Below are 27432 nucleotides of genomic sequence, written 5' to 3'. Positions count from 1 at the left end.
AAGAAAAAAAGGTAAACAAAAACAAACAACTTCAATGTCTTCCTCATAAAATCAAATTTTAACATGAAAATCGCTCAAAATGTGTGCCGACTTTGTACTAAACTCCTTTCTGACGATAATTTTAAGCTAATTGACGATGTGATTCGAGTTAAAATCCAAGAAATATTGAGAATTGAGGTAAGTATTTAATTATTTTTCCAATATTTTTAACGAAATTTAAATTTTTTACATCTTCAGACTCTATTGGAGGACAAATTTAATCGTATTTGCGTGCCATGTTACACCAAAGTCGACTCTTTTCATCGTTTTTTCGAAGAAATCCACACCGCTCAGTCATTTTTCGAGGAAAAACCTTCATTGTCGCCCGACATAAAGATCGAAGAAGGTGTTGAAGATGGAATTGCCAAAGTTTTCATCAAACCAGTTGAGGAATCGATTGAAAGTGACGAGTCAGAAGAGGAAAAAATTGTTAAAAAGCGAAAATCTTTGAGTGAAGAAGACCTTCAAGGTCGCATGATTAACGAATTCTTCGATTTTAGGTGCCAAAAGTGCGGAAATCACTTAAAAACATGGAAAAAATACCGAAAACACATGCAACGAAGACATTCTGAACGCCGTCCGAGCATCTCGTGTTGCCAAACCGACGTCGAAGTATCTCACATTGCACTTCTGAGTCACTTTTACTCCCACACGGACCCGGAAAAGTTGAGATGCGACGCCTGTGGACGTCATTACAGCAGTTTACGTTCCTTAACGCAGCATTTTCGCAAAGTTCATGCCGTGAATCGCGAGAAAAAGGACGAACCGAAGGTTTTTTGTCCGGAATGTGGAATGTTGTTGGTCAAGAGATGCCTTCAGAGTCACATGAAAACGCATCAGCCACGCATCAAACTGCAATGCGACCTTTGCAAAAAGTTCCTGCAGTCCCGCAAAGCGATGATTTATCACATGACCCAACAACATCTGCCGAAAAACCCCGAAAAAGATCAAATTTTGTGCAGCATTTGTGCAAAAAGCTTCGCCAGCATGGATCGGTTCAATCATCATTTGCGGTATCATCATGACAACACGACGGGAAAATGTCCCGATTGTCATATCGTGATGCGATTGGAGAATTTGAGGGTTCACCGGAAGCGCGTGCATGAAATAAAAAAAGTTTCTTGCCCGATTTGCTTCAAGGAGTTTAAGAATAACGACAGATTGCGCGGACACAAAATTAAGGTACACGTCGAGCCGAAATTCGAATGTGATATTTGCCAAAAGAAGTATAAGACGAAGGATAAGATGCAGGAACATCGAAGCACGCATTTTAATGAGCTGAGATTCAAGTAAGAATTTTTTTTTAAATTCATGCTTTCTTTGAAGTTTTAGTGATTTTGGACAAAAATCATCTTTGGAATGAATATTTATTCAATTTTAGGCTTAAAGCTGATCAAAAAATGACTTGCAAAAAAATCAGCGTTTGAACTTCAAAACGCTGATTTTTTTGTTTCATCAAATATCGACCCAATATGATCAGAAATCATCTTTAGAATGAATATTTATTCAATTTTAGGCTTAAAAGTGATCAAAAAATGACTTGCAAAAAAATCAGAGTTTGAACCTCCAAACTCTGATTTTTTTATTTCGTCAAATATCGACCCAATATGATCAGAAATCATCTTTAGAATGAATATTTATTCAATTTTAGGCTTAAAAGTGATCAAAAAATGACTTGCAAAAAAAATCAGAGTTTGAACCTCCAAACTCTGATTTTTTTATTTCGTCAAATATCGACCCAATATGATCAGAAATCATCTTTAGAATGAATATTTATTCAATTTTAGGCTTAAAAGTGATCAAAAAATGACTTGCAAAAAAAATCAGAGTTTGAACCTCCAAACTCTGATTTTTTTGTTTCGTCAAATATCGACCCAATATGATCAGAAATCATCTTTAGAATGAATATTTATTCAATTTTAGGCTTAAAATTTTTTTATTTCGTCAAATATCGATCAAAAATGAATATTTATTCACTTGCAAAAAAAATCAGAGTTTGAACCTCCAAACTCTGATTTTTTTATTTCGTCAAATATCGACCCAATATGATCAGAAATATGATCAGAAATCATCTTTAGAATGAATATTTATTCAATTTTAGGCTTAAAAGTGATCAAAAAATGACTTGCAAAAAAAATCAGAGTTTGAACCTCCAAACTCTGATTTTTTTATTTCGTCAAATATCGACCCAATATGATCAGAAATCATCTTTAGAATGAATATTTATTCAATTTTAGGCTTAAAAGTGATCAAAAAATGACTTGCAAAAAAAATCAGAGTTTGAACCTCCAAACTCTGATTTTTTTGTTTCGTCAAATATCGACCCAATATGATCAGAAATCATCTTTAGAATGAATATTTATTCAATTTTAGGCTTAAAACTGATCAAAAAATGACTTGAAATCAGAAACCTCCAAACTCTGATTTTTTTGTTTCGTCAAATATCGACCCAATATGATCAGAAATCATCTTTAGAATGAATATTTATTCAATTTTAGGCTTAAAACTGATCAAAAAATGACTTGCAAAAAAATCAGAGTTTGAACCTCCAAACTCTGATTTTTTTGTTTCGTCAAATATCGACCCAATATGAACAGAAATCATCTTTAGAATGAATATTTATTCAATTTTAGGCTTAAAAGTGATCAAAAAATGACTTGCAAAAAAATCAGAAACCTCCAAACTATTTTTTTATTTCGAAATATCGAGATCATCATCTTTAGAATGAATATTTATTCAATTTTAGGCTTAAAACTGATCAAAAAATGACTTGCAAAAAAATCAGAGTTTGAACCTCCAAACTCTGATTTTTTTGTTTCGTCAAATATCGACCCAATATGATCAGAAATCATCTTTAGAATGAATATTTATTCAATTTTAGGCTTAAAACTGATCAAAAAATGACTTGCAAAAAAAATCAGAGTTTGAACCTCCAAACTCTGATTTTTTTATTTCGTCAAATATCGACCCAATATGATCAGAAATCATCTTTAGAATGAATATTTATTCAATTTTAGGCTTAAAACTGATCAAAAAATGACTTGCAAAAAAATCAGAGTTTGAACCTCCAAACTCTGATTTTTTTGTTTCGTCAAATATCGACCCAATATGATCAGAAATCATCTTTAGAATGAATATTTATTCAATTTTAGGCTTAAAACTGATCAAAAAATGACTTGCAAAAAAAATCAGAGTTTGAACCTCCAAACTCTGATTTTTTTGTTTTGTCAAATATCGACCCAATATGTCAAATTCAAAAATTTAGGCTTTTAAAATATGATGATCAAAAAATGACTTGCAAAAAAAATCAGAGTTTGAACCTCCAAACTCTGATTTTTTTGTTTCGTCATATATTGACCCAAAATGAACAGAAATCAAAAAAAATCAGAGTTTGAACCTCCAAACTCTGATTTTTTTGTTTCGTCAAATATTGACTTAATTTGATCAGAAATCATCTTTAGAATGAATATTTATTCAATTTTAGGCTTAAAAGTGATCAAAAAATGACTTGCAAAAAAAATCAGAGTTTGAACCTCCAAACTCTGATTTTTTTGTTTCGTCAAATATCGACCCAATATGAACAGAAATCAAATTTAGAATGAATATTTATTCAATTTTTGGCTTAAAACTGATTAAAAAATGACTTGCAAAAAAAATCAGAGTTTGAACCTCCAAACTCTGATTTTTTTATTTCGTCAAATATCGACCCAATATTATCAAATATCGACCTTAATATGATCAGAAATCAAACTTGATTTTTTTGTTTCGTCAAATATCGACCCAATATGATCAGAAATCATCCTTATAATGAATATTTAGTCAATTTTAGGCTTAAAAGTGATCAAAAAATGACTTGCAAAAAAAATCAGAGTTTGAACCTCCAAACTCTGATTTTTTTGTTTCGTCAAATATCGACCCAATATGATCAGAAATCATCTTTAGAATGAATATTTATTCAATTTTAGGCTTAAAACTGATCAAAAAATGACTTGCAAAAAAATCAGAGTTTGAACCTCCAAACTCTGATTTTTTTGTTTCGTCAAATATCGACCCAATATGATCAGAAATCATCTTTAGAATGAATATTTATTCAATTTTAGGCTTAAAACTGATCAAAAAATGACTTGCAAAAAAATCAGAGTTTGAACCTCCATTTTTTTTTTCTCCGTAGATGCGATTTATGCGACCACATGAACAACGATTACGGCAACATGACGAAGCACCGCAAGACAAAACATCGTGACGCCCCCTACCCAGCGCCAGGAACCGCTCGAAAAGTCTTCGAAATAGCAAGACATTAAAATAATTTTTAAAAATTTAATTTATTGCCTTTCCTTTTGACGAAAATTCGGTGTGTCCCTTATTCAGTTGCCAAAATTCAATCGCTTTGCTGACAATTAATTCCGATGCATCTGGATCGTCTTTCAGCTGTTCGACCATTCGAACGACTTCTTGCACTTCCTTCATCTGCAACACGCTCCGTTTGTACGTAATGAGGATGATGACGAGCACAAAAACGACAATTTTGATGGATCCGCCGCAAATTCGGTCCCAGATTCGGGCAAGAGCGCGTTCCGAAATGACGCCCGAGAAGCAACTTTGGTACCACGTCTCGTACGGCAGCCGATTATTCGCTCCGATCGCACAAATGTGCTTGTACGTTTCGTTATCCTCCTTTTCGAGGGTAATTTGGGTGAGATTTATCAAAGCCGGCAGTTCCGAGGTGATCGCTTTCGTCAACTCGTAAAAGCCTTTTGTCAAAAAATACGATTCCACGTCGTTATCGAAGCCATCGATCTCGAGAATTGTGTCTGCGATTTTCGTAAAAGAGTTTGGATGCTAAAAAAATCCAAAATTAACAAAAAAAAATCTTTAAAAAAATATTTTTTCCTTACATTTAGATTAAAATTCAAGTGCAGCTGCTTATTTTCAAGCAAAAACATCGCATAAAAAATTTTTGACTTCGACATTGCCACATTCGTGCCGCCGCCGTCTCTGTCTGTGGTGATCCGCATTATCTGCAGTGCTTTCAGGAGGTCTTGGTAAATGGCCGAGAGCTGTTCCAACACGAAATCCAGGTTTGCGCTGTACAACGGTGTCACGCCCAACAGGAGTTTCCACAAATTTTTGCGATAATCTACAAAAAATCGAGTTTCAATTTTTTTTTTATAGGAAAAATGCAAAAAAATTTACCAGCTGGAATGACAAAACGTAAACAAAACTCCTTCAATTTCATCTTATTTACGGGATTTTCTTTGTACAGCAAAATTTCCAGGTTTTTTCTCTCGTCGACGCTGCGGCATCCGAGTTTCTCCAAGTAGGACGATCTGAAATTTCGTTCGTCTGTCATTCTTTCGGGCATTTTTCCTCCTGTTTTAGCAGAAATTCAAGAGAAATTGAGGAAAATAAATAAACATTCCAGGGGTTTTGTGGGTATGAGCGACATTGAGAGACGACTTCCATGATTTTTTGTCGCCGATGTGAAGCAGGGACGGAAGTAGATGAATTTTTCTGAAGGGTTTTGCCTGTAAAATGTTTTGGAGAAATTTTATTGGGGAAAATTTTTTTTATGAAATGAAAATTTAGGCCTGAAATGGTGAATTTTATTATTTGAAAGACACATTTTTGGTTTTGAGACTAAATTTTCATGATTTTTAAGGAAATTTACAGGAATTAAAATTGAATTTTAACTTTTAAGCGGTAAGTTTCGACTTTTTAGATGAAATTTTTACTCTTGTGAAGGAATTTTGATGACTTTGAAAGTTAAATTTTTAATTTTATGTTTTTAGACACAAATTTTGACTTTTAGGAAATGAAATTCTTACATTTAAAACAAAAATCTCAACTTTTTATGCAAATTTTTTTAAACGTAAAAGAAAATTTTGAAGACTTGAAGAGTAAAAATTGAATTTTGCGACACAAATTCAAGCTTTTAAGTCAAAATTTTGATGCTCGTAAAATAATTTTCAGTATAAAAGGGTTCAACATTTACAATTTAACAGACTTGAAGAGAAATTTTTTAAATTTTTAGTTTAAAAAACGGAAAATTCAAATTTTTAAGTTAAATTTGATGCTCGTAAAGACGTTTGAATGACTTAAAGTTGAAATTTTGACCTTTGAGAGATAAGTTTTCGCATTTTAGACCAAATTTTGACTTTTGGGTGAAAATTTTCAAAATTTTCTAATTAAATTTTTGACTTTAAGGCACTAATTGGAACTTCTAAGGCAAAAATTTGACCTATTTCATGAAATTTTTATGACTTCAAGGATAAATTTAGTTCTTTGAAAGACAAATTTCTACTCCTGAGACCAAAATATTTACGCTCAAGAGAAAAATTTATGAATTTTAGGTAAAATTTTCGATCTTTAATACAAAAATTCTAATTTTGAAGCAGGGGCGTAGCAAGGCGAAAATTTTTGGGGGGGGGGGGGCAAACAGAACAAATAAAATTTTTTATCCCCAAATTCTGAAAAATTCCTTTGAAAACTTAAAATTTTTGGGGGGGCATTGCCCCTATGACGCTACGCCACTGTTTTGAAGGCAAAATTTTAACCTTCAAAAAGAAATTTTGATAGCTTAAGGATTGAGTTTTGACTTTTCAGCTAAGTATATCAACTCCTAAGACAAATTTTTAATGTTCGATTGAATATTCTAAGGTCTTCAAGGTCAAATATTTGCCCTTTAAAACAGAATTTTTAATTTTTTGAAAAAAATTTTCAAGCCTGAGATAATTTTTTAAAGATAAAGACCAAATTTTTACTTTTGAAAGGAAATTTTTAACGAATTTTTACTTCGAAAGGAAAAATTGAAGCATCGTAGGCCAAAATTTGACTCTTGAATGGGATTAAAAATTTTAATTTGACTTTTGAGACACAAATTGAAGCCTAAAAGTTCAAATTTTAGAGAGATTTTCAGAGCTTGAAAGTCCAATTTTGAAATTTTATCATAGAAAATTTCAATTTTTACCCTAAAAAGGTAAATTCAGTTGTTTTAAAGGAAATTTTATGGACTTGAGAATTCATTTTTAAAATTTTAGACAAAAATTTCTCTTTTTAAGACAAAATTTTGAATTTTTTGACAAAATTTGAAGGATTTTAAATAAAATTCTGACTTTTTAGAGTCAAATTAAAGCTTCAGAAACGCCAAAAAATTAAAAAAAAACAAAATTTTCCTTTCATAACGACAAAAGTTCCTTGAGATCTTTATTTTTCAAAATGGTTCCTTTTTCAGGTAGCTGTATTTCCGGATGTTTCCGTTCCACGTGAATCCTCAAATTATTGTTCACCGTGTACACTGCCGGGCATGCCGGACAAAAGTACTTCCGGGCCTTATGCGTGAGCGAATGTTGCCTCAAATGCTCGCGACTTTTGAAATTTTTGCCGCAAATCGTGCAAGCGACTTGCTGCTCCGAGTGCATCCGGACCCGATGTTGCGCCAATTGCGGCTTATTCTTGAACGCTGCCGGACATTCGGGACAAAAAACCGTTCTCGCCTCCGAATGTGTCGCCTGATGATTTTTCAAGGCGGTCCCTTTGGCATATCCCTTGCCGCAAAACTCGCAAATGTGCGGCAAGGGGGCTTCCGAGTGTTTTGTCTTCACGTGAAACCGTCGACTGCTCCACGAACGAAAAATCCGCTCGCAAAATTGACACGGGTAACGATCGCGACCCAAGTGGGCAAGTTGCATGTGTTTCGTGAGATTTAGCTTCGCGTTGTAGTTTTTTCCGCACAAATCGCAAAAGTAACGAAGTTTCTCGTGATCTCGTTCGATGTGAAATTTCATCGAATTTACGGGGATTTTTTGGTTGCACAGCTTGCAAGATTCCGTTGCATCGGGTTCCGAGCCCAAAATTGACAAAAACGGGATTTGGAGGGAAAAATCGGCGTCATTACAGCGAAAAACGACGTGTTGCAACTTTAAATCCTCACAATGGAAAATTTCGCCGCATTTTTGGCAAATTTCAAAGTCCGCATCGACATGCATCATCATGCAATGCTTTTCCATGGACGTCTCGAAGCAGCAAGTAAATTGACAAAAAGTGCACTGAAGCTGCCTGTACAAGACCCGTTTGTTGGGATGTCGTCGCGCGATGTGTTTCCGCAAGAGATCGAGACAAAAATACTCTTTGCTGCAGGGACAGCGGAATTTTTGGCGTTTTTCACGGCAATCCTTCTCAAAATGCGTCCGGATTTCGGTGCCTTGGTAAGTACAATAGGTGCACGATACATCGACGTTGTCGTCGTCGTACGTATCGATATCGAGATTCATCGGTAACTCGTCCACATTCGGCAGCAACGTCTCAAAATCCAGCACAAATAAATGTTTTGCACTCGGTTCGATGCGATTTTCGCGTAAATACTCCTTTAACGCGTCATACTGCCACCTATGCTTCGTCGGGAATTTACGTTTTTGGTATTTTCGCACGAATTTCGGGGAATTTTCCACTTCTGACTTTGAATTTTCCTCGGAAATTTCTTCCTGCGGGACATTTTTGAGATTTTTCCAAACGGGTCGCATTTCTTCGAGAAATTTTTCCGCTTTTTCGCAAATTTCTTGGAACGTTTGCACGACGATGAGATTCTCCAGGCAGGTTTTGCATATTTTTCGTGGTTTGTCGTGCGGATTCAAGTCGAAGCCGGTGGTCTCGTAGAATTCTTCCTCGATTTCTGCGACATTTGTTGCATGGTCCGGGCACGTTTTGAAACACAAACGGCAACTTTGCTCGTTTATTTGGTGGATTTTGATGCTCATTTTTGCTGCGAAAGCATTTTTTCGTGTCTTTGGTTTGTTTATGTTTTTTTTTGCGCATGAAACGTCTCCGATGTCGCTGGTAATGGTCGCTGGTACTGGAATAATTGTGGAATTAAAATTACGGGGTTTTTTGAATTGCGCGGCAAAGTGATTCTAATAAGAATTTTTTTAACGATTTTTATTTTTGTAAATTTTTTTTTATTAAAAATTGGAACAAATTTGAAAAATTTTAAGATTTTTTTAAAAAGGAAAAATTAAAATTAAATATAAAATTTGACAAAATATAATTTTAATTTTTATATTAAAAAATCATGAAAATTACTGTTTATGGTAAAATTATACAAAAAACTAAATAAATTTGCTTAATTACGACATTTCCTATTGAAAGTCACGTGATCAAAATTTTTTTTTTTTTTTAATTTTTATTTTGGGAGATTTTGTTGATTTTTCTTTACTTTTAAGTTCAAATTTTAAAATAATATAAAAAAAAATTAAATAAATGTTAAGAAATCAACGTTTAAAAAAATTTAGATTATTAAAGTTTATTGTAATAAATTTTAATTTTTTCAAAAATTTTAAAAATTTTAATATTTTTCAAAAAACTTTAATTTTTTTCTAAAATATTTATATTAAAAGGGAAATTTTGTAATGATTTTATTTAAATAATTTTTTAAATTACCTATTTTTAAGTTTTTTTTAAGAATTCTGAAATCTTTAAAATGTTTTCTAAAATTAAGAAATAAATTTTAAAAATAGATTCAGATTATTCCTCAAAAATTTGAAGAAAATTTTCGAATTTTTTAAAAATTAAAAAAAATATTTTTAAATTTTCAAATAATATTTACATTAAAATAAAATCCAATTTGAGATTTTTAAAAAATTTTAATGACTAATTATTTAATATTTTAAATAAGAATTAATATCTAATTTTAATTAAAAAATTTGAAAAAATAAAATTAAATCTGTAAAAATATTTTACAAGAATTTCTTGAAAAATTAAGAAAACACACCAAAAGTCGGTAATTTTTGATGAAATTTTTAACTTTTTATTTTACAAGTTTCTAAAATGATTTACAAATTTTTTTAAATATTTGAATTATTTTTTTTATTTTCTTTAATATTTAATTATTTAATTCTCAATTATTAAAAATTTCAGGTTCCCAAATTAAACTTTAGTTTCTCTCAAAATCATCAAATACGAATAAATTCCTTTGTAAAGTCTCACGAATGTATCTAAGCACAAAGGCGCCAATCGACCAACTGTCAAATAATCCGTTTTCTGCGTATTTGCCAGAAAATAAATGTAATCTTCTTGATTTTTGCGATGCATCAAGTACCACGGAACATCCCAGACATCCATCCACAACTTTTCGAATTTCCATTCAATCACGGTTCCCAGCAAATTCGACATGAAGAAAAATCCCGTTCCCAACACGACGATGATATATCCGGGCAACCAAAATTCCTCCGTGCAAATAAAAAGCGACATGACAATTTGCGATCCGAGAATAAATTGGTCCAAGAGGAACATGTACGACAACATTCCTTCGACGTCACCAATGTACAACACGATGACGAGATGATCTTTGTAAATTTGCTTCAACAGTGCCTTTAATTGGTGGTGAGACGATTTTTCAGCTAATAAATTATTTTTTAACGTCGACAATTGATTTCGGAGAACGTCAACTTCGATTCCTGACATTGCCAAGTACAGCAAAACGATTCCGATCATCGGCACGACGGCAAAAATGAAGAAAAGTACCATCCAGGCGTGCATTGCGACGTGAATTTCGAAGCCGGGATGTCCGTAGTAGTCGACGTAAGGGATGAAACAGTAAAAAATGAACTGCATTCGACCGAAAATGACGTAAAATAAAATTGGAGCCAGAGCCATTAGCACTCCAGAGGACAAAATACAAACACTTGCTAAAATTACAACTTTTTCCATCAATTTTAGGTTTTCCAACAGAATCGGCAGTCCCGGTTTTTTCTCACAACATTTTATATAATCCTCAATTTTCTTCAAGATCCTAAAAACCTGATCTCGTCTAATGATGAAGATGTAAACCATTTGAAAGCCGAGAATGTCAAAGAGACCCATGCAGACGCTAAAAAGCATTTTTGTCCGATTCGAGCGATTTTCGTAGGCGTTGCTGCTGTACATGACTCCGGAAATGACGAGCAAGAACAAAGCGTGATAACAACGGAAATTCCAGCGCCAATTGTCTTCCAAAAATCGGCCAACTACGGGTTCGATGCATTTGTTGAAAATTTCCTTGATGAAGCAGAAAATTTCGAAAGGCGTTCGTGGGTCGGTGTCACTTTTGAAGATTTTGATGCGGGCTTTTATTTTTTCAATCATCGTTTTTTGTAGAGAAAGATGTTGAATAGGCAAAAGTTGAGCAACAAATGACAAAATAGTGCGAAAAATGCTAAAAATCGATTGGAATTCCTGAAATTAATGGGGAAATTGAGAATTGAAATTTTAAGAAAATTTAGTTAAATATTTAATGAAGAAATTTTCTGAGAATCTAAGTTCATCACTTTTACTCGGCATGGTACATTTAAATAAATATAAAAATTTTAATGTCATATCAAAATAAAAAAAAAATATTTTTTTTTTAAATAAAATATGTAGTTTTTTGGTAATTTTTTAAATATTTTTCCTTTCAAAAATTTTTTCTTTCTTAATTTTAATTAAATTTTAAAAATAAAATAAAAAAAAATTTTTGGTAATTTTAATTTAAAAAAATTTTTATTTTTCATTTTTAAACTTTAAAATTTTTTAATAATTTTTTTTTTTTAAAATTTTTTATTCTTTTTAAAAATATTTTTAAATATTTTTTTCTAATTTTCTTAAAATAATTTTAATTTTTTTTTAAATTATTTTTCATTTTTAAAAATAATTTTTAATTTTTTTGTAAATATTATTTTTAATATATTTTTTTAATTATTATTTTTTTTTTAAATTAATTAAAAATTTCATATAACTTTGGTCTTTTTGACAATTTTTTTTGCATTGCAATTTCAAATAAAAATTAAAGAGAAAACTAAAAATAATTTTGTAGAAGAAAATCTATTTTGAAAATAATTAATGAAAAAAAAACGATATTTTCCAAATATTTGATAATTTTTATGTTTTTTTAGTAATATTTAATAATCGTAACTCAAAAATGAAAATAAAAAAATGTTATTAATTTATGATTTTTTAAAATGTTCCCTTAAAAATTGATTTAAAAAAATCTAAGAAAATTAATTGATTAAAAATTAAATTTTTAAAAAATTTTTTGAATTTCTTCTGATTTGATTTTTTTAATGAAAAATTTTCAAAAATATTTTTTTTAAAAAGTTTGAAAAAAAAATAATTTAAAAATTTAAATTTTCAGATATTTTGTTAATTTTTGATAATATATTGGCTAAAAAATTTATTTTTTAGATATTTTAACAAAAATTAAATGAAAAATCCGCAAAAATTGTCAAAATCAGACACAATAAATGAACGATCCCCAAATTGATAAAAACAACAAAATTCGCCAATTCGTTAATTCATCAAAATCAAAAGTTACCAATAAATTGTTTTCGTTCGTACTTATCATTAGATTAACCGATTTCTTAACATTTACGTTTTAATTCTCACTTTTTCTCGTTTCAACAGTGCATTTTGTTCCTTTTTTAACCAACTAACATCAAACACCAACATGACCAAATTGCGAATTCTCGTATTAGGAGGTAAGAAAAAATTTGCAAAAAAAATTTCGTCATCATCGACGATGAATCAACCGGAAGGAAATTTAATTTATTTTCAATTCCATTTCAGGCACCGGATTCATTGGACGCAACGTTGTGACATTTTTCGTGCAGAATGCGTTGGTTGACAAGGTTGTCGTTGTCGACAAGGTTCCGCCGCAACTTTCCTGGATGAATGACGAGGTCAAGGCCGTTTTCGAGAACGACGTTGTGGAATTCCGAAGTGCGAATTTAATTCATGCAGCTTCCGTGGAACGAGCATTCGCTGGTTTGACGATCGATTTTGTGATAAATTGTGCGGCGGAGACGCGTCCCGGCATGGCGCCGGAGATTTATGAGGAGAGTATTTTCAAGTTGGGCGTGAATTGTGTGGAAAATGCCGCAAAATTGGGCGGTTTGAAGAGATTTATTCAACTTAGCAGCTGCATGAGTTCCAATAGTGGCACGGAAGTCACCGAGGAATGTGCCATGGAGCCATGGACGGTAATTGGGAAGCAGCATGCCAAGTTGGAAGAGTACTTGAGATCGCAGAAAAACGTTAAATACGCAATTTTACGACTTCCGATTGTTTATGGGAAAGGAGATCGCACGGGATTGAGTGAGTTTTCTTCAAAAATTAACGAATTTTTGATAATTTTTGTATTTTTTAGCTCCCCGCATCATCGCTGCTTGTCTCTATAAACACTTGAACGCAACCATGAAGCTCCTCTGGACCAAAGATATCAAGTTGAACACGATTCATGTACAAGATGTTGCCTCCGCCATCCATCATCTCCTCCAAAACTCCTCGGACGATCAAATTTTCAACCTTGTGGATGACGCGAAATCCACTCAAGGCAGCATTACGGACATTTTATGCTCAATTTACGGCATCAAATGCGAGTACATGGGTCAAATCCTCTCGAAAATGACCCAAATTGACGTTGCCGGTGTCGTAAAAGACATTAATGAGGAACATCTCGGCACCTGGGCCAGACTTTGTCAAAAAGGAGACCTCAATACCCCGCTGACGCCCTATATTGATGCCGATGCTTTGGAAAATAAACATGTAAACATGTCAAATCGCAAATTATTGGCTACCGGATACGAATTGAAACATCCCATTGTGACGCGCGAATTGATCCAAGACGTTATTGATGACTTTGTGATACAAAAATTCCTACCAAATGAGCTTTAAACTCTCTTACATGTGATACCGATGTGCATTCCAAATGGATGTCTAGTCCTTTTTAACGAAAAAAAAAATCAAAAGTAAGTATTTTTTTTTAGATGTACTTAATATTTGTCGCTTCAGAGAGAAGCTAATTCCATTAAAAAGGCGATAAAAAAGTTGAAAGTGTTTCCTAAATTTTTTTTAAAAAATTTGAGAATTAAATAAATATTTCTGGTACATTTTGAGAAAAAATTAAAATATCAAAATTTTTCTAAAGATAGAGTCAAAAAAATTTTTTTTCAAATTTTGAAAACTTTTAATTGAATTAAAAAATTTTTTTTGCCAATAAGGCCGCTCCAACTGAAACTCAATAGTTTTGTCCAGTGCCCCATTTTAAAATCCAAAATTAAGTGGGACAGAAAAAAATTTTATAAAAAATGACTGGTTTTTGTTTAATTTTCAAAATATTTTAAGAAATTTTGAAAAATTTTTTAAATTTTGAAAAAATTTTCTATTGAAAATTTTATTTTAGCATGGATTTTTTTCTCTAAAAATATTTTTCATAAAAATTACTGAAATTTGGAAGTTTTTTTATGATATTAATTTTTTTCAATTTTATTTAAAACGTTTTTTAATCAATTTCAAATAAATAAATATCAATGCGAAAAAAACTCAAAACAACAAAAATATTCATAAACAGTCAAAAATTGTTTAAATTTTGTCATTGTATGAAAAAATGAATTTCAAAATTTTTTATTTTTATTTTGCCTCGCCATTTTTTTCAAAAATTTTGGACATAACTATTGAGTTTCATTTGGAGTGTCCTAATTACTTTCAAAATTTTTTTCCGAAATTAAAAATTTTAAATAAATCAGTAAAAATTCTAAAAAATTAATTTTTTTAAATATTTTTTTTAAATGAATAAAATTTTAAAATTTAGAAAAAAATTATTGCAAAAATCTCAAAAAAAATATTTTTGATGTTCTAAAAAAATTCTAAATAAAAAATTGAAAAATTCTAAAAATTGGATTTTACAAAAAAAAAAAAAATATTATTTATAAAATAATTAAATATAAAAATAAATATAAATAAATAAAAATAAATTCAGAAATAAAATTTAAAAAATATTTAAATATTTTTTTTTAAAATATTTTTAAAAAATATTTAAATAATTTGTGGATAATTTGTGATTTTTGCAAATTCTAAGAAAACATTTAATTAAAATATGAAAAATTTTAAAAATTAAAAATTTTAATACCTCAAATGTACTTAACTTTTGACAAAAATATTTAAAAATTATTAAATAAAAATCAAACATAAAATTTAAACAAAAAATGTAATTTAAATGTTTTGCAATTTTTAGAAATTTAAAAAATAATAAACTAAAAAACCTCAGTAAAATTTTAAAAACTAAAAAAAAAATTAAATTAAAAGAAATCAAACCTTTTCATGAAAAAAAATTCAAAATTTTAATTTTTTTTTATTCTTTATTTTTTTTATTATATAATTTAAAAATTAGGAAACATTTTCGACAATTTTCGCCCAAATAAATTTTGTTGTAACTGTAAACAATAAAGGCCTATACTATACAATACAAAAAAAAAATTCAAATTATTTCACGACTTTCTCAAAGTACGACATAATGATCGGATAAACTGGATCGTAAGTCGCTATATTCTTCTTTTGCACCACAAGTCGATATTTTTGCAACGCCCCATAGATCAAATCGAGCCTTTCCTTGTCATTCGTGTGTCCATCGAGCCACTGGATGAGTCTCTCATTGCTCCAATCGGCAGCTTGATGCGGGCTCGCCAGTTCTTGTTGCTTCGCATGTCCAAAAAGCAAGAAAAGTACCAAATACGGACTCACAATTCCCTCTTCTGCGGTATTTTGGATCAAATTTTCCGGCGTTTGCGTAATCATGTAAGAAATCGACCGCAAAAGTCGGAATTGCTTTCCTAAAATCGCCAAATCCGGCGTTACTGGCTTCAGGGCTTTCTCCAAATGAGCGCAATCGTTCTTAAGTCGCTGTCTGCCGGCATTCGACAAGGGACGAACAACGGCAATATTCGTTATGAACAAATCGATGCAATTTTTGGCGAGTTCCCGACCACATTGATCCACGGAAAGCTTGTCGCTGAACGGAACGATGTGAGAATTCCAAATTCGGGCGATAAAATCGATCAATTCCTTCATGTAGAGCGACGGACCGGACGTTGCGATATTTTGCGTGTTCAAACCCGGCTCGCGATGCATACTGAGCAGAATAATATTCACCGCGGCATTCATACTTTCCATCAATTGTTGCAAAATTGTCAAAATTAGCGTTCTTCCGACCTGCAAACCGTCGATAATTTTCTTGGCGGCGTCTGTTGTGGCGAATTTCGGTCCCAAATCGTTCACCATTTGAATCGTGGCAACTTGGTGGTAGTGAATTGTGTTTGCCAAGTCCCGATTTTGCACTTGGGCTGTATTGGGAATGTCAAAAACTTGCTTCGAATCTGCGCCCAACTTGATAAAAGCCTCAGTTTTGGTCCAAAAGTCCTTGTTACAGGCATTCACGGCACTACTGACGAGTAAAAGTAAGTTTTCATCAACAATGGCGGCACTTAGCTCCGTACTGGCATTCCGAATCATCGCATCAACCACTTCCTGGTTCGGTTGATCGACCCCATTCATGGACGCTTTCAAGTTCAAACCACATTTTTCCAGGTATCCAGCCTCCAAAAAGCCAAAAATCGATTTACTGAACTTGAATTCGTCATTTAACTTGAGCTCCAAGCTTCGAGCCGACGATAAAAGCTTCGGAAGTCCATGACACAAGCACTGCCCGACATGCGGCGGGGCCTCCGACCCGAAAGATTTCTTCAAAAGCGCTTCCAGGTCATGCCAAAACTGCTTGCGAACGTCTTCCGCGGTGATCCGGTCCTGAAATTCGGTGTTTACGTGCTCGACAGCACGCGATAAGAGCGCCACTTGCTGCAAAATCTCGTAAATTTCCTCTTCGTACAACCATTCGAGGGCGTTCCAGAGTTTCGTGCGGAAATGTTGCGACGTTGTCAGCGTCGGAGTCTTGCCGGGACCTTTTCCGGCGCGTTTTTCGGCATTTTTATCGGATTTCTCGCCGCCTCGGAGGGTTTTGACGTCAGTTCCGGCGAATGCTGCCTTAATGGAATGCTTGATGTCGTCAATGAACGTCTCCCGGGTCTGATCAAGGACACTTTTTAACATGTGTAAGTTTGAAAAAATCTGCAAATTTGTTGTAATTGTCTCGATTTTGTTGTTTTCCAGGCCATTTGTCAAGTCCCGATTGATAATTAGCAGCAATTTTTGTCTTTTTGTCACAATTGAAGCTCTCTCCTCCTGCAAAAAGGTAATTTTTTTCAATTCCTCGTCGTCCATTAGGGGTTCCAGCTCGTGCAGAATCTTCGCCTGCTGTGCCAAATCGTCAGTTGAGGCAAATAATTGCGAATGTAGCTTCAGGAAACGCGAAACTTGGCGCAAGAGATGCGATGCTTCATGCAAATTCCGCAAAACTCGCGTTTGATTCTCCAAAATTTGATGGGGAGAGGTGACTTTTTCGCGTAATTTGCTGCCAGCGGCCTCCAAAAGTTCCATTTGGGACGAAATTTTGTCCAGAGACTCGTGGAGATTGCGCTGATTTGCCGCTTGTTTCAATAACGAGCCATGATGGTCCTTTACTTGGGTCTGTAATTCGCTGGAAATGAGCTCCAAACCTTCGGAAAGCTTCGAAATTTGTTCCGTGAAGGAGAGGAGAAGTTCTTCTTTTTTGGATTCTTCCTTCAAAAAGTGACGAAAGAACTCTAAAATGAAAAAAATAATGAAATTTTGTTAAATTTTAGAAGAAATTTTAAATTTACCGTCATTTTCGATCGTTTCACAGACGTCTGAAGACATTTTCCGGCAGAAATTTCAAAAAATGGACACGTAAAAATATAAACAAGTCAGTGCCGGTTGACGGAAAAGCACAGAGGCATGTCGCCCGTTGATGGAAAGTGTCGTAAATGATGTCGCCCTTCAAGTCGGGCATAAACAAAGACACAAACAAACTCGCAAAAAGCAGCTGAGCTGACATTTTTCCTCGTTTTTAGCTAAATTTAGTCGTATTTGGGCGCGTAAAATGTCGGATTGTTGCGAAAAGTATCCCGATTTCATCGCGATTTGCTCCTTTTTGAATGTTTTCGGGCCACAAATCGAAAAAACGGGCGAAGATTCTGTTCCGTCGCCATGTACGCTGAAGAATTGGTTAGAAGGTGTTGAAACGGGACGTCCCACGAGTGAGTTTTTGTTTAATTTTCATCAAAAAATAAATTTTTAATGGAAATTTTCAATTTTTTTCAGGAAAATCCGTGAATCGTGGAAGTCCCTTGACGAAATTCATTTTCACACTGCTGTCAAAGCTCACAATTGAGCGCGAAAAATGCAAAGATGTCTCGGATGTCGATCGATTTCTCGTCGCTTTCACTTTGACGCAAGGCATGACCTACCAATATGCGCTGCTGCGTGACTGGGGCTTCGAAAATATTCCGCTAAAAGAGAAAATCGCCATTATTCGACGTCTTCTCGAGGCACAACTGGACCAAAATAAAAATGTTATCGATTCGGCGATGTTCGCCAAGGGTTTTGACATTCGACACGAGCCACTCGGACGTGATGTTGCGGGAAATTTTTACTGGCACTTTGTCGAAGGGAGACACAGTTTGGTCGTGAAAGAGCTAATTAACCCGAAAAGTGAGCCGTTGTGTCTCGTCGTGAAAAATGAGGAAACCGCGCAAATGTTGTTGGCGCATATTAAGCAGTACAAACCGCAGAAAAGTGAAAAAAATGGGGAAAAAGTGAGAAAAAGTAAAACAGCGACGACGTGCGGCAGATGCAGACAAAATTTTAAAAATGAACAAATTTTGGATGAAGCGATTCGGTTTGACAACACGGAATGGTTCTGTCCGAATTGCGAACAGCAGAAATTGATTGAGAATGTCACCGAATTCTTTTTGACCGAAGAATAACCGTAAATTTTTTAAGTAGGCAAAAGCAGTGATAGAAAATGTTTTTGATTTAAAGAAATTTTTTAGGAAATAGAATTTCTTTGATTACCATTGATATTCGAAAAGTAAGAAAATTTTAATTTTTTTGTAGGTTTTTGACAAAAAAAAATATAAATTATCAAAAAATTCTCGTTAGTTGGTTATTTTTTTCAATATTTTTTATAATATTTTTAATTTTTTTTTTTAATTTTAATTTTTTTTTTCATATTTCATTTCTAAACAAAACCTTATTTTATTTTTTTAAAATTTTTTATACTGATTAATTTTCGCTTATTTCAAAAAAAATTTTGAGGAAAAAATAATTTAGAAAAAAATTATTTAAATAAAAAAAGTACAAAAAAAATTTCCTCACATTTATTTTTTTTAAATACGCAAAATTTTATCAGTAAAAAATTGTAAAAAATTAAACTTAAACAAATTTTGAGTAGAAATGAAATTCAAAAAATATTATAAATATTTAAAATTAAATTAATAAGTTAATTATTTTTAATAATTAATTAGGCCGTTCCAAATTTTTTTTGAACTTTTTCAAAAGCCGAAAATCCAATGGGGCAAAATAAAAAAAAAGTTGCAAAATTTCATCAAAAATGACCGTTTTTTGATCTATTTTCATAATTTTTTAAAAAATTCTCAAAATTTTTTTTAATTTTTTGTAACTTTTGTATTAAAAATGATAAATATTTTTACAAAAAATTTTTTTCTCTAAAAATATTTTTTCGAAAATCATTGAACTTGAACATATGTTTTAAAAATTTTTTTTTTCATGAAAAATTTTTTTACAATTTTTAGTTTAATTGCATAAAACCAATTTAAACAAAAAAATCTTAATGAAAATACATTAAAATCAACGAAAAAATTGATCAATGGTCAAAATTCATTAAATATTTGTCATTTTTTATGAAAAAGTATTTCAAATTTTCTTTTTTGGTTCCCCCCCTTCCATTTTGAAAAAAAGTTTTTGGGACAAAAAGTTCGAAATAAATTTGGAGCGGCCTTATTTAAAATTATAAAATAAAAGAAAAATTACATTCAAAAAAAATTAAATTTCTAAATATGACAATTTTATAAAAAAATAAAAAAAAACTTTTAATAAAAATTCAAAATTTTGATTTAAGAAAACTAGATTTTTTTTAATAAAGTCTGCTTAAAAAGTTCAAAAAAATTAAATAAAATTAAAATAAATTCTAAAATTTAAAAACCTTTATTTTTGAAATATTTTTTTATTTTAATTAAATTTTTAAATATTTTTCATTAATTTTTTTTTTATTTTATAATTTTAAATAATTAATTATTAAAAATTATTAATTTTTTGTCAATTATAAATTATGGAAAAATCTTAGTCTTACTTTGAAAGTGTAAGAAAAATATTAAATTAAATTTAATTAATTATTTTCAAAAATTAAAAAAAAATCAGAAATGTACCAAAAATTAAAAATTTTCTTACTTTTCATAAAATATATTAAATTTTACAAAGAAAAAAATTTTTAACTTCAAAAATTTTCTTCCAGAAACCACAAAATCCTAAAAAAAAATTTTCAAATAAAAATTTTTAAAGTAAAAAAATGAAATCGAAAACATTTTCAATCATTGCATCGGCCAAATGTATACGTTCAAATGTTACAGTATTGAGTATTAAATAAAATTATTAAGTTTATTTCTGTAACGTCATTTGTTTAAGACTTTCAAATTCAAGGGCTTGTGGCACCGGATTTTCATCAAAAACCTCCGTTGCCTTGAAATTTTCCAAAAATTTTGGATCAAATCGGTCTTCGATGCGAGTCCGATTCATTTCCGCGACACCTGGAAGTCCGTAGTACAGAATTTTCGTATCAACCACATTTTTGCTCAACTCCAACTCGAGCATTAATCGTCCATCAACTCGAGTTTTTGTTGATTTTTCGACTTGAGAATCGTCAAAATTAAAAACAATCCCAAAATTCAACGGGAAAAATCCTTCTCCGAGACTTTTGTACTTGACAAATAGCTGTCCTTCGATTATTTGGTCTTGAACTTCACTAACGTTCGGGGTTTCAAGCCAAATTTTCATCATTTTTCCTTCGTACGAGACAATTTTGAAGTCTGGAACCTCGTAAATCGTGTTTGGAATGAAAAATGGTTCCTCATCAATTGGTTCAGGATCACTTTTTTCATCAATTTCTTCATTTTTCGTCTCTTTCAGGACCTCAATCGCTGGTTTTCGGGTCTTTTCTATCTCTGGAACGCCAATTTTTCGCGGGATTATTGGCAAAGTGATCGTTAAAAGGCGTTTTTCTTTGTTAAAACACGCATTTCCGGCTTTTTCATCGACGTCATACGATAATTTCACCTCCAAATGGTATTTTGCCGGCTTTTCGCTGCACAAACTGACGCAATTGCGCGAAACATCCAACTTTGCTTCAGTTGCTGACCGTAAAAGTGGCAGATGGATCTCGAGCGACATCTCACTCGGCACGGAACTGTTAATTTTCGCATCAATTTGTCCCGTGAACTCGTGCATTTCCAATTTTTTCCGGTATTTTATCGAATATTTGGGCGTTGTGTACTCAGGAACGGCTTTTTCGGGGATTTTATGCACAATTTTCGGTTTTTTCTCGGGCAATGGTGGCATAATGTCCTTTAAAGGACCCATATCAGCCTCTTCCGTGGCTCCGTCGTCCTTTTTCTTCCGAATCACAGTCGGTTTTGGCATTCCCTTGTACTCCATTCGTGGAAATCGCAAATTTGTCTTGTCCAGTGAGACTTTGTAAGCGTTGCACACCGCATCGAGTGCCGTTTGGACCACCATTTGACGAAAATTGCTGCTTCGTTCGGCAATTTGGAGTGTTTCTGGATGGAAAATTACGTCATACACGCTGCACCATTGATTTTTCTTGTCCATGTCTTTGCGAACGGGCGCTTGAATGAGCGGCAGGGACCAATTCATGCCCGTTTTGCCATCCACGGAGACATTTTCGTGCGTTGGACGATCAACGAGATCATTTTTCGCGATATTAATGAAGACTTTTTCCTCGCCGTTGGTCGTTTTCACCACAAAACCCGGATTTGGATGCACAAATTGACATTCCACGCCGCGTTGCGACTCCAATTGCTTAATTTCAGCTTCGTAGGTTTTGCGATTCTCCGGATCGCTGATCTCTTCACAGTACTCGACGAATAATTTGCGGAATTCTTCCTGTTTGAGGGCTTCGGTGATGCGATCGAACTCATCTTTGGTGATTTTTAGGTCTTCAAAGCTCTCAGAAGTCATATTTAATGCTTTTTTAGATGAAAAATAAACTAAAACAAAAAAGTTTTTTCGTTACCATGGAAACGGACCTACGATAAAATTGAGAAAAAAACTGAGTTTAATGTTAATAATAGCATATAAGTGTATTTTAGGCAACAATTTTTGTTTTCAAAAGGATTTTATGATGATTCCATCGTTGCAGTGAATTCACTTTTTTCTCACAAATAACAAGAATATCGAAAAAATGACAGAAAATTAGGTTTAAGTGGACGTCCTGTGATGTTTACATGCCTTCTTGACCTAAAAATCGAAGAAAAATCGTAAAAATTCATTCAAAAATTTTTAAAAATCCAAAAATTACCGAAATCTTTTGTAAATTTGTCGAGTTTAACCATATCATCTTCATTGACAGTCGGCTTGGTTCGAGATAAAGATTTAAGCATATCAGCCTAAAATGGAAAATTACATAAGAATTACCGAAAATTCGAATTTAGGAGAATTTTTAAAGGAAAAACTTGCCATAGACACGGGAGGTTCAAACAATTTGTCGCCGGGAACGTCCATCCATGACATTTCAATTGCAGCTGGGTCGCCAGGAGAGCATGGAGTAAGCAAATCGTCGACTATCACGCTTTTATCTGTGGGTGACGGTCCACGAACTTTCTATAAAAATAAATTAATTTTTGATAAATTTTTAGTTTTAAATTTTTTTTTAAATTTTTAATTTTTTTTTTTTTAAAAATTAAATTTTTTTTTCTTAATTTTCAGAAAAAATCGAATTTTTATAAAATATTTCTTAGTTTGCCGGATAATTTATAATTTTTTCTAAGTTTTCTTGATTTTTTTTTATTTTTATACAATTTTGTGTAAATTTTTTAATTTTTTCCAAAAAAAAAGTCATGAAATTTCATGATTTATTTTTTAAAATAAAATTTCAAAAATTTTGCTGACAAATTTAAGGTTTCATATTTTTTAATGAATTAATTTTTTTTTTCTTCGAGTTTTTCTAAATTTTCCAGAAAAAAAAAATAAAATTTTCAGATTTTTTTTGAGCCTTTTTTATTTAAAATTTTGTAAAGAAATTTTAAGATTTTTTAAAAATAAATATTTTAAAAATAATTTAAAAAATTCCATTTTTATGAATTTTAATTTAAATTATTTTTTTAAATTTTATTTTTTTTAATTTGGCTAGAAAATTATTGAGTTTCCAAGGAATTTAAAAAATGTTCCTATAATTTCCCCAAAAAAAATTTTTTGTTTCAATTTTTTAATGAATTTTTATTTAATAAAATAATTAAAATTAATTAAAGTTTTTCTAAATTTTCCAGAAAATAAAATTAATTTTTATAAAATTTTCAGATTTTTTTCAAGGTCATTGAATGAAAATTAAAGAATTTTTTTATTAAAAATGTTGTCAAGAAATTTTAATACTTTAATTTTAATAATTTTTCAGAAAAATCTTATAAATATTTTCTCAATATTCAAATTTAAAATAATACTTTCAAAAATAAATTTCAATCATTTTCCCGAAAAGTTCTTAGAATTAAAAAAAAAAAAATTATATAAGATTGCTCTATACATTTGTATACTTTTTTTTTAAATAATTTTATAAATTTATTTACGAATTTTTTATAGTTTTTTTTAAATTTATCAAAAAAGTTTAAATTTTTAAAATTTATTAAAAATTTAATTAAAATTTAATTTAATTTAAAATTTAATTTAATCATTTTAATTAAATTTAATGAGTTTTCACAGAACTAAAAAAAATTTCCTAAAATTTTACGAAAATAATTTTTTGATGAACTTTTAATTTTTTTTTCTTGAACGACCAAAATTTTATGAAAACCCCTAAATTAATCAATTTTTAAAATAAATTTTTATAATTTTTCAAAAAGTTAAAAAATTCCAATTTTTTTAAAAATAAAATAAAATTCAACTTACTTTGAAATGTGTCGAAGTCTGCACCTTACGCACAGGCTCCATTAAGGCATCGCGTACAACAATGGAAATATCAGCGCCTGAGTATCCCTCACTCTTCTTCGCCAGTATCCGCAGGTCGTTTTCCGTAAGCACGTGACTTGTCGTGCCCAAATGCAACTTAAACATGACGAGACGTGCCTGCTCCTCCGGCAACGGAATGTAAATTCGCTTCTCGAAACGTCGCCGGATCGCGGCATCCAGTACCCACGGAATATTCGTGGCGCCCAGCACTAAAATGCCCTCGTTGTCCGATCCGACGCCCTGCATTTGCACGAGAAATTCGGTTTTGATGCGACGCGCACTCTCGCTCTCGTTGTCGGAACGCGCGGAGCACAGCGAATCCACTTCGTCGATAAAAATGATGCTCGGCTTGTGTTGCCTTGCAAGTTCGAACAAATTTTTGACGAGTTTCTCCGATTCGCCGAGCCACTTTGACACGAGATCCGAACTGGAAACACTGAAGAACGTCGAATTATTCGCTTCGGTGGCAACGGCCTTTGCCAAATACGATTTTCCCGTTCCGGGCGGGCCAAAAAGTAAAATTCCCTTCCACGGGACACGTTTGCCTTGGAACAGATGGGGGAATTTGATGGGCAGGATGACGGCCTCCTTGAGAGCTTCTTTAGCGGCATCGAGACCAGCAACGTCGGTCCATTTGACGTGCGGTTTTTCGACGACAATGGCGCCTTCGAGCTTCGATTGGAGTTTTTTCTTCTCCGGATCGTCGGAATCGTCGTCACTGTCACTCCCTTTCTTGCCGTCCTTCGTACTTGACGAGTCGCCATCCTTCACGGGCTTTTTCTTGCCCTTTTTCAAGTAGGTTTTTAGCTTTTCCGCACGATCAAGATACTGCAAGCACTTTGCCCGGATCGAATCTTTCGCTTTGTCGCCTTGTGCTTCGTCTAAAAATCAAAAATTAAAATTTTTAATTAAAAATGAGTCATCGCTGGAAATGTCACATAACACTCACATTTGATTGCATGCAAAAAATATTCGACTCCGTGTTCGTATAAACGTAGCGCCTCCTCGTAATTCTTGTTCCGATCCTCTTCCGTGGCTTTTGTGACGATTTCGATAGCTTTCGCTAAGGTAGTTCCAGCAGCCATTCTTATCGATTGATTGTTTTGCTGTCGATGATCTCAGAAAGTCTGCGAGAAACGAGAAAAAATTACGTTGTTGAACTTCAAATCAAGGCCAAACCCGGATTTCGCATCGAACCAAAGCCGAAAATCCCGATTTCCGTGCTTGGGGACTTGAAATTTAGCTGAGACACGAAATTACCTCTGCAAAGTGGCCTAAATTGATTAATTAAATAAGAAACTTTCGACGAAAATTCTTTGTTTACAACTCACAAATCGACTTTTGAATGCATTGTGGGACGAAAGTTGTCCCAGAAAGCAATTTTGAGAGAGTCTCGTGGCAAAACAAACATTTTCATGTGAGAAAATTAATAAAAATTTGGAATTTTGGACGATGACGAGTGCTAAAAATTGTAAAATGTACGAAAATAAAGTCATCCTAGCGCCGATGGTGCGGATAGGGACACTGCCGACGCGCGTCCTGAGCTTACGTTACGGAGCCGACTTGGTTTATACTGAAGAATTGATCGGTGAGTTGATTTTTTCTTCAAATTTGTTGAATTTTTCTTGATTTTTACCGCATTTTGATGAAAAAAAATAAAATTTCGTCCAAAATCCATCAAAATTTGGTATTTAGGGCTTCTGAAATTAATTTTTAGTGCTTGATTTGAATTAATTGGAATAATTTTTAATTTTTTTATCATTTTCTTCTCAGATTTTGAGCTTAATTGTCATTACTTTTGATGAAAAAAATAAAATTTCGTCTAAAATCGGCGCCAAAAAAATTTTTTGTAACGAAATTTGATCTTTTTTTTCCATTTTCCTTCAGATTTTAAGCTCAAATTCCATAGTTTTTGAAGAAAATATTAAAATTTTGTCCAAAATTGGTCGAAATTCAGTGTTTCTTTGGCCTGAAAATAATTTTTTTATGCTTGGTTTGAATTAATTGGAATAATTTTTAATATTTTTTCCATTTTTCTTCCAGATTTTAAGCTCCTGAAGTGCATTCGTCGTCAAAACGAGGCCCTCAACACGATCGATTACGTGGAAACGACTGACGGCTCCTTAGTCCTTCGAATTTGCCCGGAAGAACAATCCCGTTTAATTGTCCAGATGGGCACCGCTTGCGCCGAACGTGCCTTAAAAGTCGCCAAAATGCTCGAAAATGACGTTGCTGGCATCGACATCAACATGGGTTGCCCCAAAGAATTTTCCGTGAAAGGCGGCATGGGCGTCGCTCTCTTCTACAACCTAGAAAATGCGAAAAAAATCCTCAAAACTCTCGTGGAAAACTGCAAAATTCCAATTACCTGCAAGATTCGCGTCAAACCCGATAAAGATGAAACCATCGCCGCTGCCAAACAACTCGAAGCCACGGGAATCAGCGCGATCGGGGTGCATGGCAGAACGAGAGATGAGCGACCACGACATCCGTGCAACCGAGATTTCATCAAATGCGTCGCTGAAGCGTTGGAAATTCCCGTCATCGCCAATGGTGGAAGTGCTGAAATCAAAAATTACGAAGATTTGATGGCTTTTCGGGCTGCCACGGGAGCTTCTAGTGTCATGATCGCTCGCAGTGCCCAATGGAATTGTTCGGTTTTCCGCAAAGAAGGTCCCTTGCCCATTGATGACGTCATCCGGGAATATCTGAAACTCGCGATTCAGTACGATAACCCCGTGGGAAATACAAAATTTAATATTCAAAATATTTTGCGAGACGTTCAAGAGACGGAAATGGGTCAGAAATTCCTCGCAGCGCAAAGTATCGAAGAAATGTGCGAAATTTGGGGTTTATTGGACTTTTACAAGGACGCACAGAGCAAAAAAACTCATTTAGATTCGGCAATAAGGAGAGAATGCATCGTTGATCAGCCAAATAAGAAGCAAAAGTTAGATTCGAGCAACGATGAGAACATAATTACGCATAAAATTCGGTATCTAAAGTCGAAATACAAGGAAAATGAAAGTCCTAAACAGACATTGAACCAGCATTCGACGAAATTGAAGATGCCGTTGCCAAAGTACGAAATAATAAATCAGGGAAAGCTCTTTCAAGCCGTTGTGACATTCGAAAATGAGAAATTTTCGAGCACGTATTTCGAAGTTAGTAAAAGATTTGCGGAACAAAGTGCGGCTTTGGTGTGTCTTTATAGCAAGGGGTTCGTGACGGAAGAGCAATTAATAAAAGATGGGATTTTATTGAGCTAAAAATGAGTTTTTGATTAATTTTTGGGTTGAAAATTGGCTTCAAGTCGTTTTTTTGAATGAACTTTTTAGATTTTTATATAATTTTTTAGGCCTAAAAATAAATTTTCAGCTCTTGAAATGAATCTTTAGGCCTAAAAATGAATTTTCAGCTCTAGAAATGAACTTTTCAGAATTTAAA

General features: G+C 32.7%; 11 protein-coding genes across 12 annotated transcripts in view; 5 read left to right on the top strand and 6 right to left on the bottom strand.

Moving 5' to 3' along the window:
- LOC134836030 (cytochrome c oxidase subunit 6A2, mitochondrial) overlaps positions 1-27432 on the top strand; it is a 351497-nt gene that overhangs the window by 268715 nt on the left and 55350 nt on the right. The gene's annotated exons all lie outside the window — the stretch shown is intronic.
- Positions 23-4340, top strand: LOC134835396 (transcription factor grauzone-like). Its single transcript, XM_063850273.1, has 3 exons — positions 23-177; positions 238-1328; positions 4211-4340. The coding sequence occupies exons 1-3, from the start codon at positions 64-66 to the stop codon at positions 4338-4340; spliced, it is 1335 nt and encodes a 444-aa protein (XP_063706343.1). The 5' UTR covers positions 23-63.
- Positions 4225-5465, bottom strand: LOC134835982 (TBC1 domain family member 7). Its single transcript, XM_063851061.1, has 3 exons — positions 5233-5465; positions 4935-5176; positions 4225-4878 (listed from the first exon to the last, which is right to left on the bottom strand). Exons 1-3 carry the CDS (start codon positions 5399-5401, stop codon positions 4357-4359), a joined length of 933 nt encoding a protein of 310 aa, XP_063707131.1. The 5' UTR covers positions 5402-5465; the 3' UTR covers positions 4225-4356.
- On the bottom strand, positions 7215-8835 carry LOC134835979 (zinc finger protein 567-like). Its single transcript, XM_063851058.1, has one exon. It carries the CDS (start codon positions 8790-8792, stop codon positions 7215-7217), a length of 1578 nt encoding a protein of 525 aa, XP_063707128.1. The 5' UTR covers positions 8793-8835.
- LOC134835395 (odorant receptor 67d-like) lies at positions 9958-11154 on the bottom strand. The gene has a single exon (XM_063850271.1). The coding sequence runs from the start codon at positions 11152-11154 to the stop codon at positions 9958-9960; it is 1197 nt and encodes a 398-aa protein (XP_063706341.1).
- On the top strand, positions 12360-15272 carry LOC134834270 (dTDP-D-glucose 4,6-dehydratase). Of its 2 annotated transcripts, XR_010162159.1 has the most exons (4): positions 12360-12521; positions 12610-13137; positions 13190-13790; positions 15212-15272. XR_010162159.1 is itself a non-coding variant. In XM_063848863.1 (3 exons), the coding sequence occupies exons 1-3, from the start codon at positions 12491-12493 to the stop codon at positions 13714-13716; spliced, it is 1086 nt and encodes a 361-aa protein (XP_063704933.1). In that variant the 5' UTR covers positions 12360-12490; the 3' UTR covers positions 13717-14132. The 2 variants fall into 2 exon arrangements, 1 of the variants encoding a protein (XP_063704933.1); XM_063848863.1 differs by lacking the exon at positions 15212-15272 and having other exon boundaries at positions 13190-14132.
- LOC134834269 (conserved oligomeric Golgi complex subunit 5) lies at positions 15213-17666 on the bottom strand. Its single transcript, XM_063848862.1, has 2 exons — positions 17574-17666; positions 15213-17516 (listed from the first exon to the last, which is right to left on the bottom strand). The coding sequence occupies exons 1-2, from the start codon at positions 17608-17610 to the stop codon at positions 15304-15306; spliced, it is 2250 nt and encodes a 749-aa protein (XP_063704932.1). The 5' UTR covers positions 17611-17666; the 3' UTR covers positions 15213-15303.
- LOC134834574 (remodeling and spacing factor 1-like) lies at positions 17749-18857 on the top strand. The gene is made up of 2 exons (XM_063849300.1): positions 17749-17990; positions 18055-18857. Exons 1-2 carry the CDS (start codon positions 17834-17836, stop codon positions 18717-18719), a joined length of 822 nt encoding a protein of 273 aa, XP_063705370.1. The 5' UTR covers positions 17749-17833; the 3' UTR covers positions 18720-18857.
- On the bottom strand, positions 20410-22021 carry LOC134835394 (protein kintoun). Its single transcript, XM_063850270.1, has one exon. The coding sequence runs from the start codon at positions 22003-22005 to the stop codon at positions 20410-20412; it is 1596 nt and encodes a 531-aa protein (XP_063706340.1). The 5' UTR covers positions 22006-22021.
- LOC134836023 (vacuolar protein sorting-associated protein 4) lies at positions 22121-25327 on the bottom strand. The gene is made up of 6 exons (XM_063851142.1): positions 25246-25327; positions 24935-25112; positions 23926-24866; positions 22504-22647; positions 22346-22433; positions 22121-22284 (listed from the first exon to the last, which is right to left on the bottom strand). Exons 2-6 carry the CDS (start codon positions 25068-25070, stop codon positions 22268-22270), a joined length of 1326 nt encoding a protein of 441 aa, XP_063707212.1. The 5' UTR covers positions 25071-25112; positions 25246-25327; the 3' UTR covers positions 22121-22267.
- LOC134835393 (tRNA-dihydrouridine(20) synthase [NAD(P)+]-like) lies at positions 25358-27254 on the top strand. The gene is made up of 2 exons (XM_063850269.1): positions 25358-25573; positions 26029-27254. The coding sequence occupies exons 1-2, from the start codon at positions 25438-25440 to the stop codon at positions 27252-27254; spliced, it is 1362 nt and encodes a 453-aa protein (XP_063706339.1). The 5' UTR covers positions 25358-25437.

This window comes from Culicoides brevitarsis, chromosome 3 (assembly GCF_036172545.1).
Source record: "Culicoides brevitarsis isolate CSIRO-B50_1 chromosome 3, AGI_CSIRO_Cbre_v1, whole genome shotgun sequence".
In the NCBI taxonomy this organism is placed as follows: Eukaryota; Metazoa; Arthropoda; class Insecta; order Diptera; family Ceratopogonidae; genus Culicoides; species Culicoides brevitarsis.
The sequence above is the reverse complement of the archived record's forward strand: the minus strand, read 5'-3'. Positions and strand labels throughout refer to the sequence as shown.

Excerpts from the sequence above, each read along its gene's own strand:
- LOC134835396 (XM_063850273.1), top strand. The coding sequence starts at position 64 with ATGAAAATCGCTCAAAATGTGTGCCGACTTTGTACTAAACTCCTTTCT. Across the intron at positions 178-237 it reads AAGAAATATTGAGAATTGAG|ACTCTATTGGAGGACAAATT; the intron begins GTAAGTATTTAA and ends TTACATCTTCAG. Across the intron at positions 1,329-4,210 it reads TTTAATGAGCTGAGATTCAA|ATGCGATTTATGCGACCACA; the intron begins GTAAGAATTTTT and ends TTTTCTCCGTAG.
- LOC134835982 (XM_063851061.1), bottom strand. The coding sequence starts at position 5,401 with ATGCCCGAAAGAATGACAGACGAACGAAATTTCAGATCGTCCTACTTG. Across the intron at positions 5,177-5,232 it reads ACGTTTTGTCATTCCAGCTG|ATTATCGCAAAAATTTGTGG; the intron begins GTAAATTTTTTT and ends GATTTTTTGTAG. Across the intron at positions 4,879-4,934 it reads ACTTGAATTTTAATCTAAAT|CATCCAAACTCTTTTACGAA; the intron begins GTAAGGAAAAAA and ends GGATTTTTTTAG.
- LOC134835979 (XM_063851058.1), bottom strand. The coding sequence starts at position 8,792 with ATGAGCATCAAAATCCACCAAATAAACGAGCAAAGTTGCCGTTTGTGT.
- LOC134835395 (XM_063850271.1), bottom strand. The coding sequence starts at position 11,154 with ATGATTGAAAAAATAAAAGCCCGCATCAAAATCTTCAAAAGTGACACC.
- LOC134834270 (XM_063848863.1), top strand. The coding sequence starts at position 12,491 with ATGACCAAATTGCGAATTCTCGTATTAGGAG. Across the intron at positions 12,522-12,609 it reads GCGAATTCTCGTATTAGGAG|GCACCGGATTCATTGGACGC; the intron begins GTAAGAAAAAAT and ends ATTCCATTTCAG. Across the intron at positions 13,138-13,189 it reads AGGAGATCGCACGGGATTGA|CTCCCCGCATCATCGCTGCT; the intron begins GTGAGTTTTCTT and ends TGTATTTTTTAG.
- LOC134834269 (XM_063848862.1), bottom strand. The coding sequence starts at position 17,610 with ATGTCTTCAGACGTCTGTGAAACGATCGAAAATGACG. Across the intron at positions 17,517-17,573 it reads TGAAACGATCGAAAATGACG|AGTTCTTTCGTCACTTTTTG; the intron begins GTAAATTTAAAA and ends TTTTCATTTTAG.
- LOC134834574 (XM_063849300.1), top strand. The coding sequence starts at position 17,834 with ATGTCGGATTGTTGCGAAAAGTATCCCGATTTCATCGCGATTTGCTCC. Across the intron at positions 17,991-18,054 it reads TGAAACGGGACGTCCCACGA|GAAAATCCGTGAATCGTGGA; the intron begins GTGAGTTTTTGT and ends AATTTTTTTCAG.
- LOC134835394 (XM_063850270.1), bottom strand. The coding sequence starts at position 22,005 with ATGACTTCTGAGAGCTTTGAAGACCTAAAAATCACCAAAGATGAGTTC.
- LOC134836023 (XM_063851142.1), bottom strand. The coding sequence starts at position 25,070 with ATGGCTGCTGGAACTACCTTAGCGAAAGCTATCGAAATCGTCACAAAA. Across the intron at positions 22,648-23,925 it reads AGACTTCGACACATTTCAAA|AAAGTTCGTGGACCGTCACC; the intron begins GTAAGTTGAATT and ends TTATTTTTATAG. Across the intron at positions 22,434-22,503 it reads TTGAACCTCCCGTGTCTATG|GCTGATATGCTTAAATCTTT; the intron begins GCAAGTTTTTCC and ends TTTCCATTTTAG.
- LOC134835393 (XM_063850269.1), top strand. The coding sequence starts at position 25,438 with ATGACGAGTGCTAAAAATTGTAAAATGTACGAAAATAAAGTCATCCTA. Across the intron at positions 25,574-26,028 it reads TTATACTGAAGAATTGATCG|ATTTTAAGCTCCTGAAGTGC; the intron begins GTGAGTTGATTT and ends TTTTTCTTCCAG.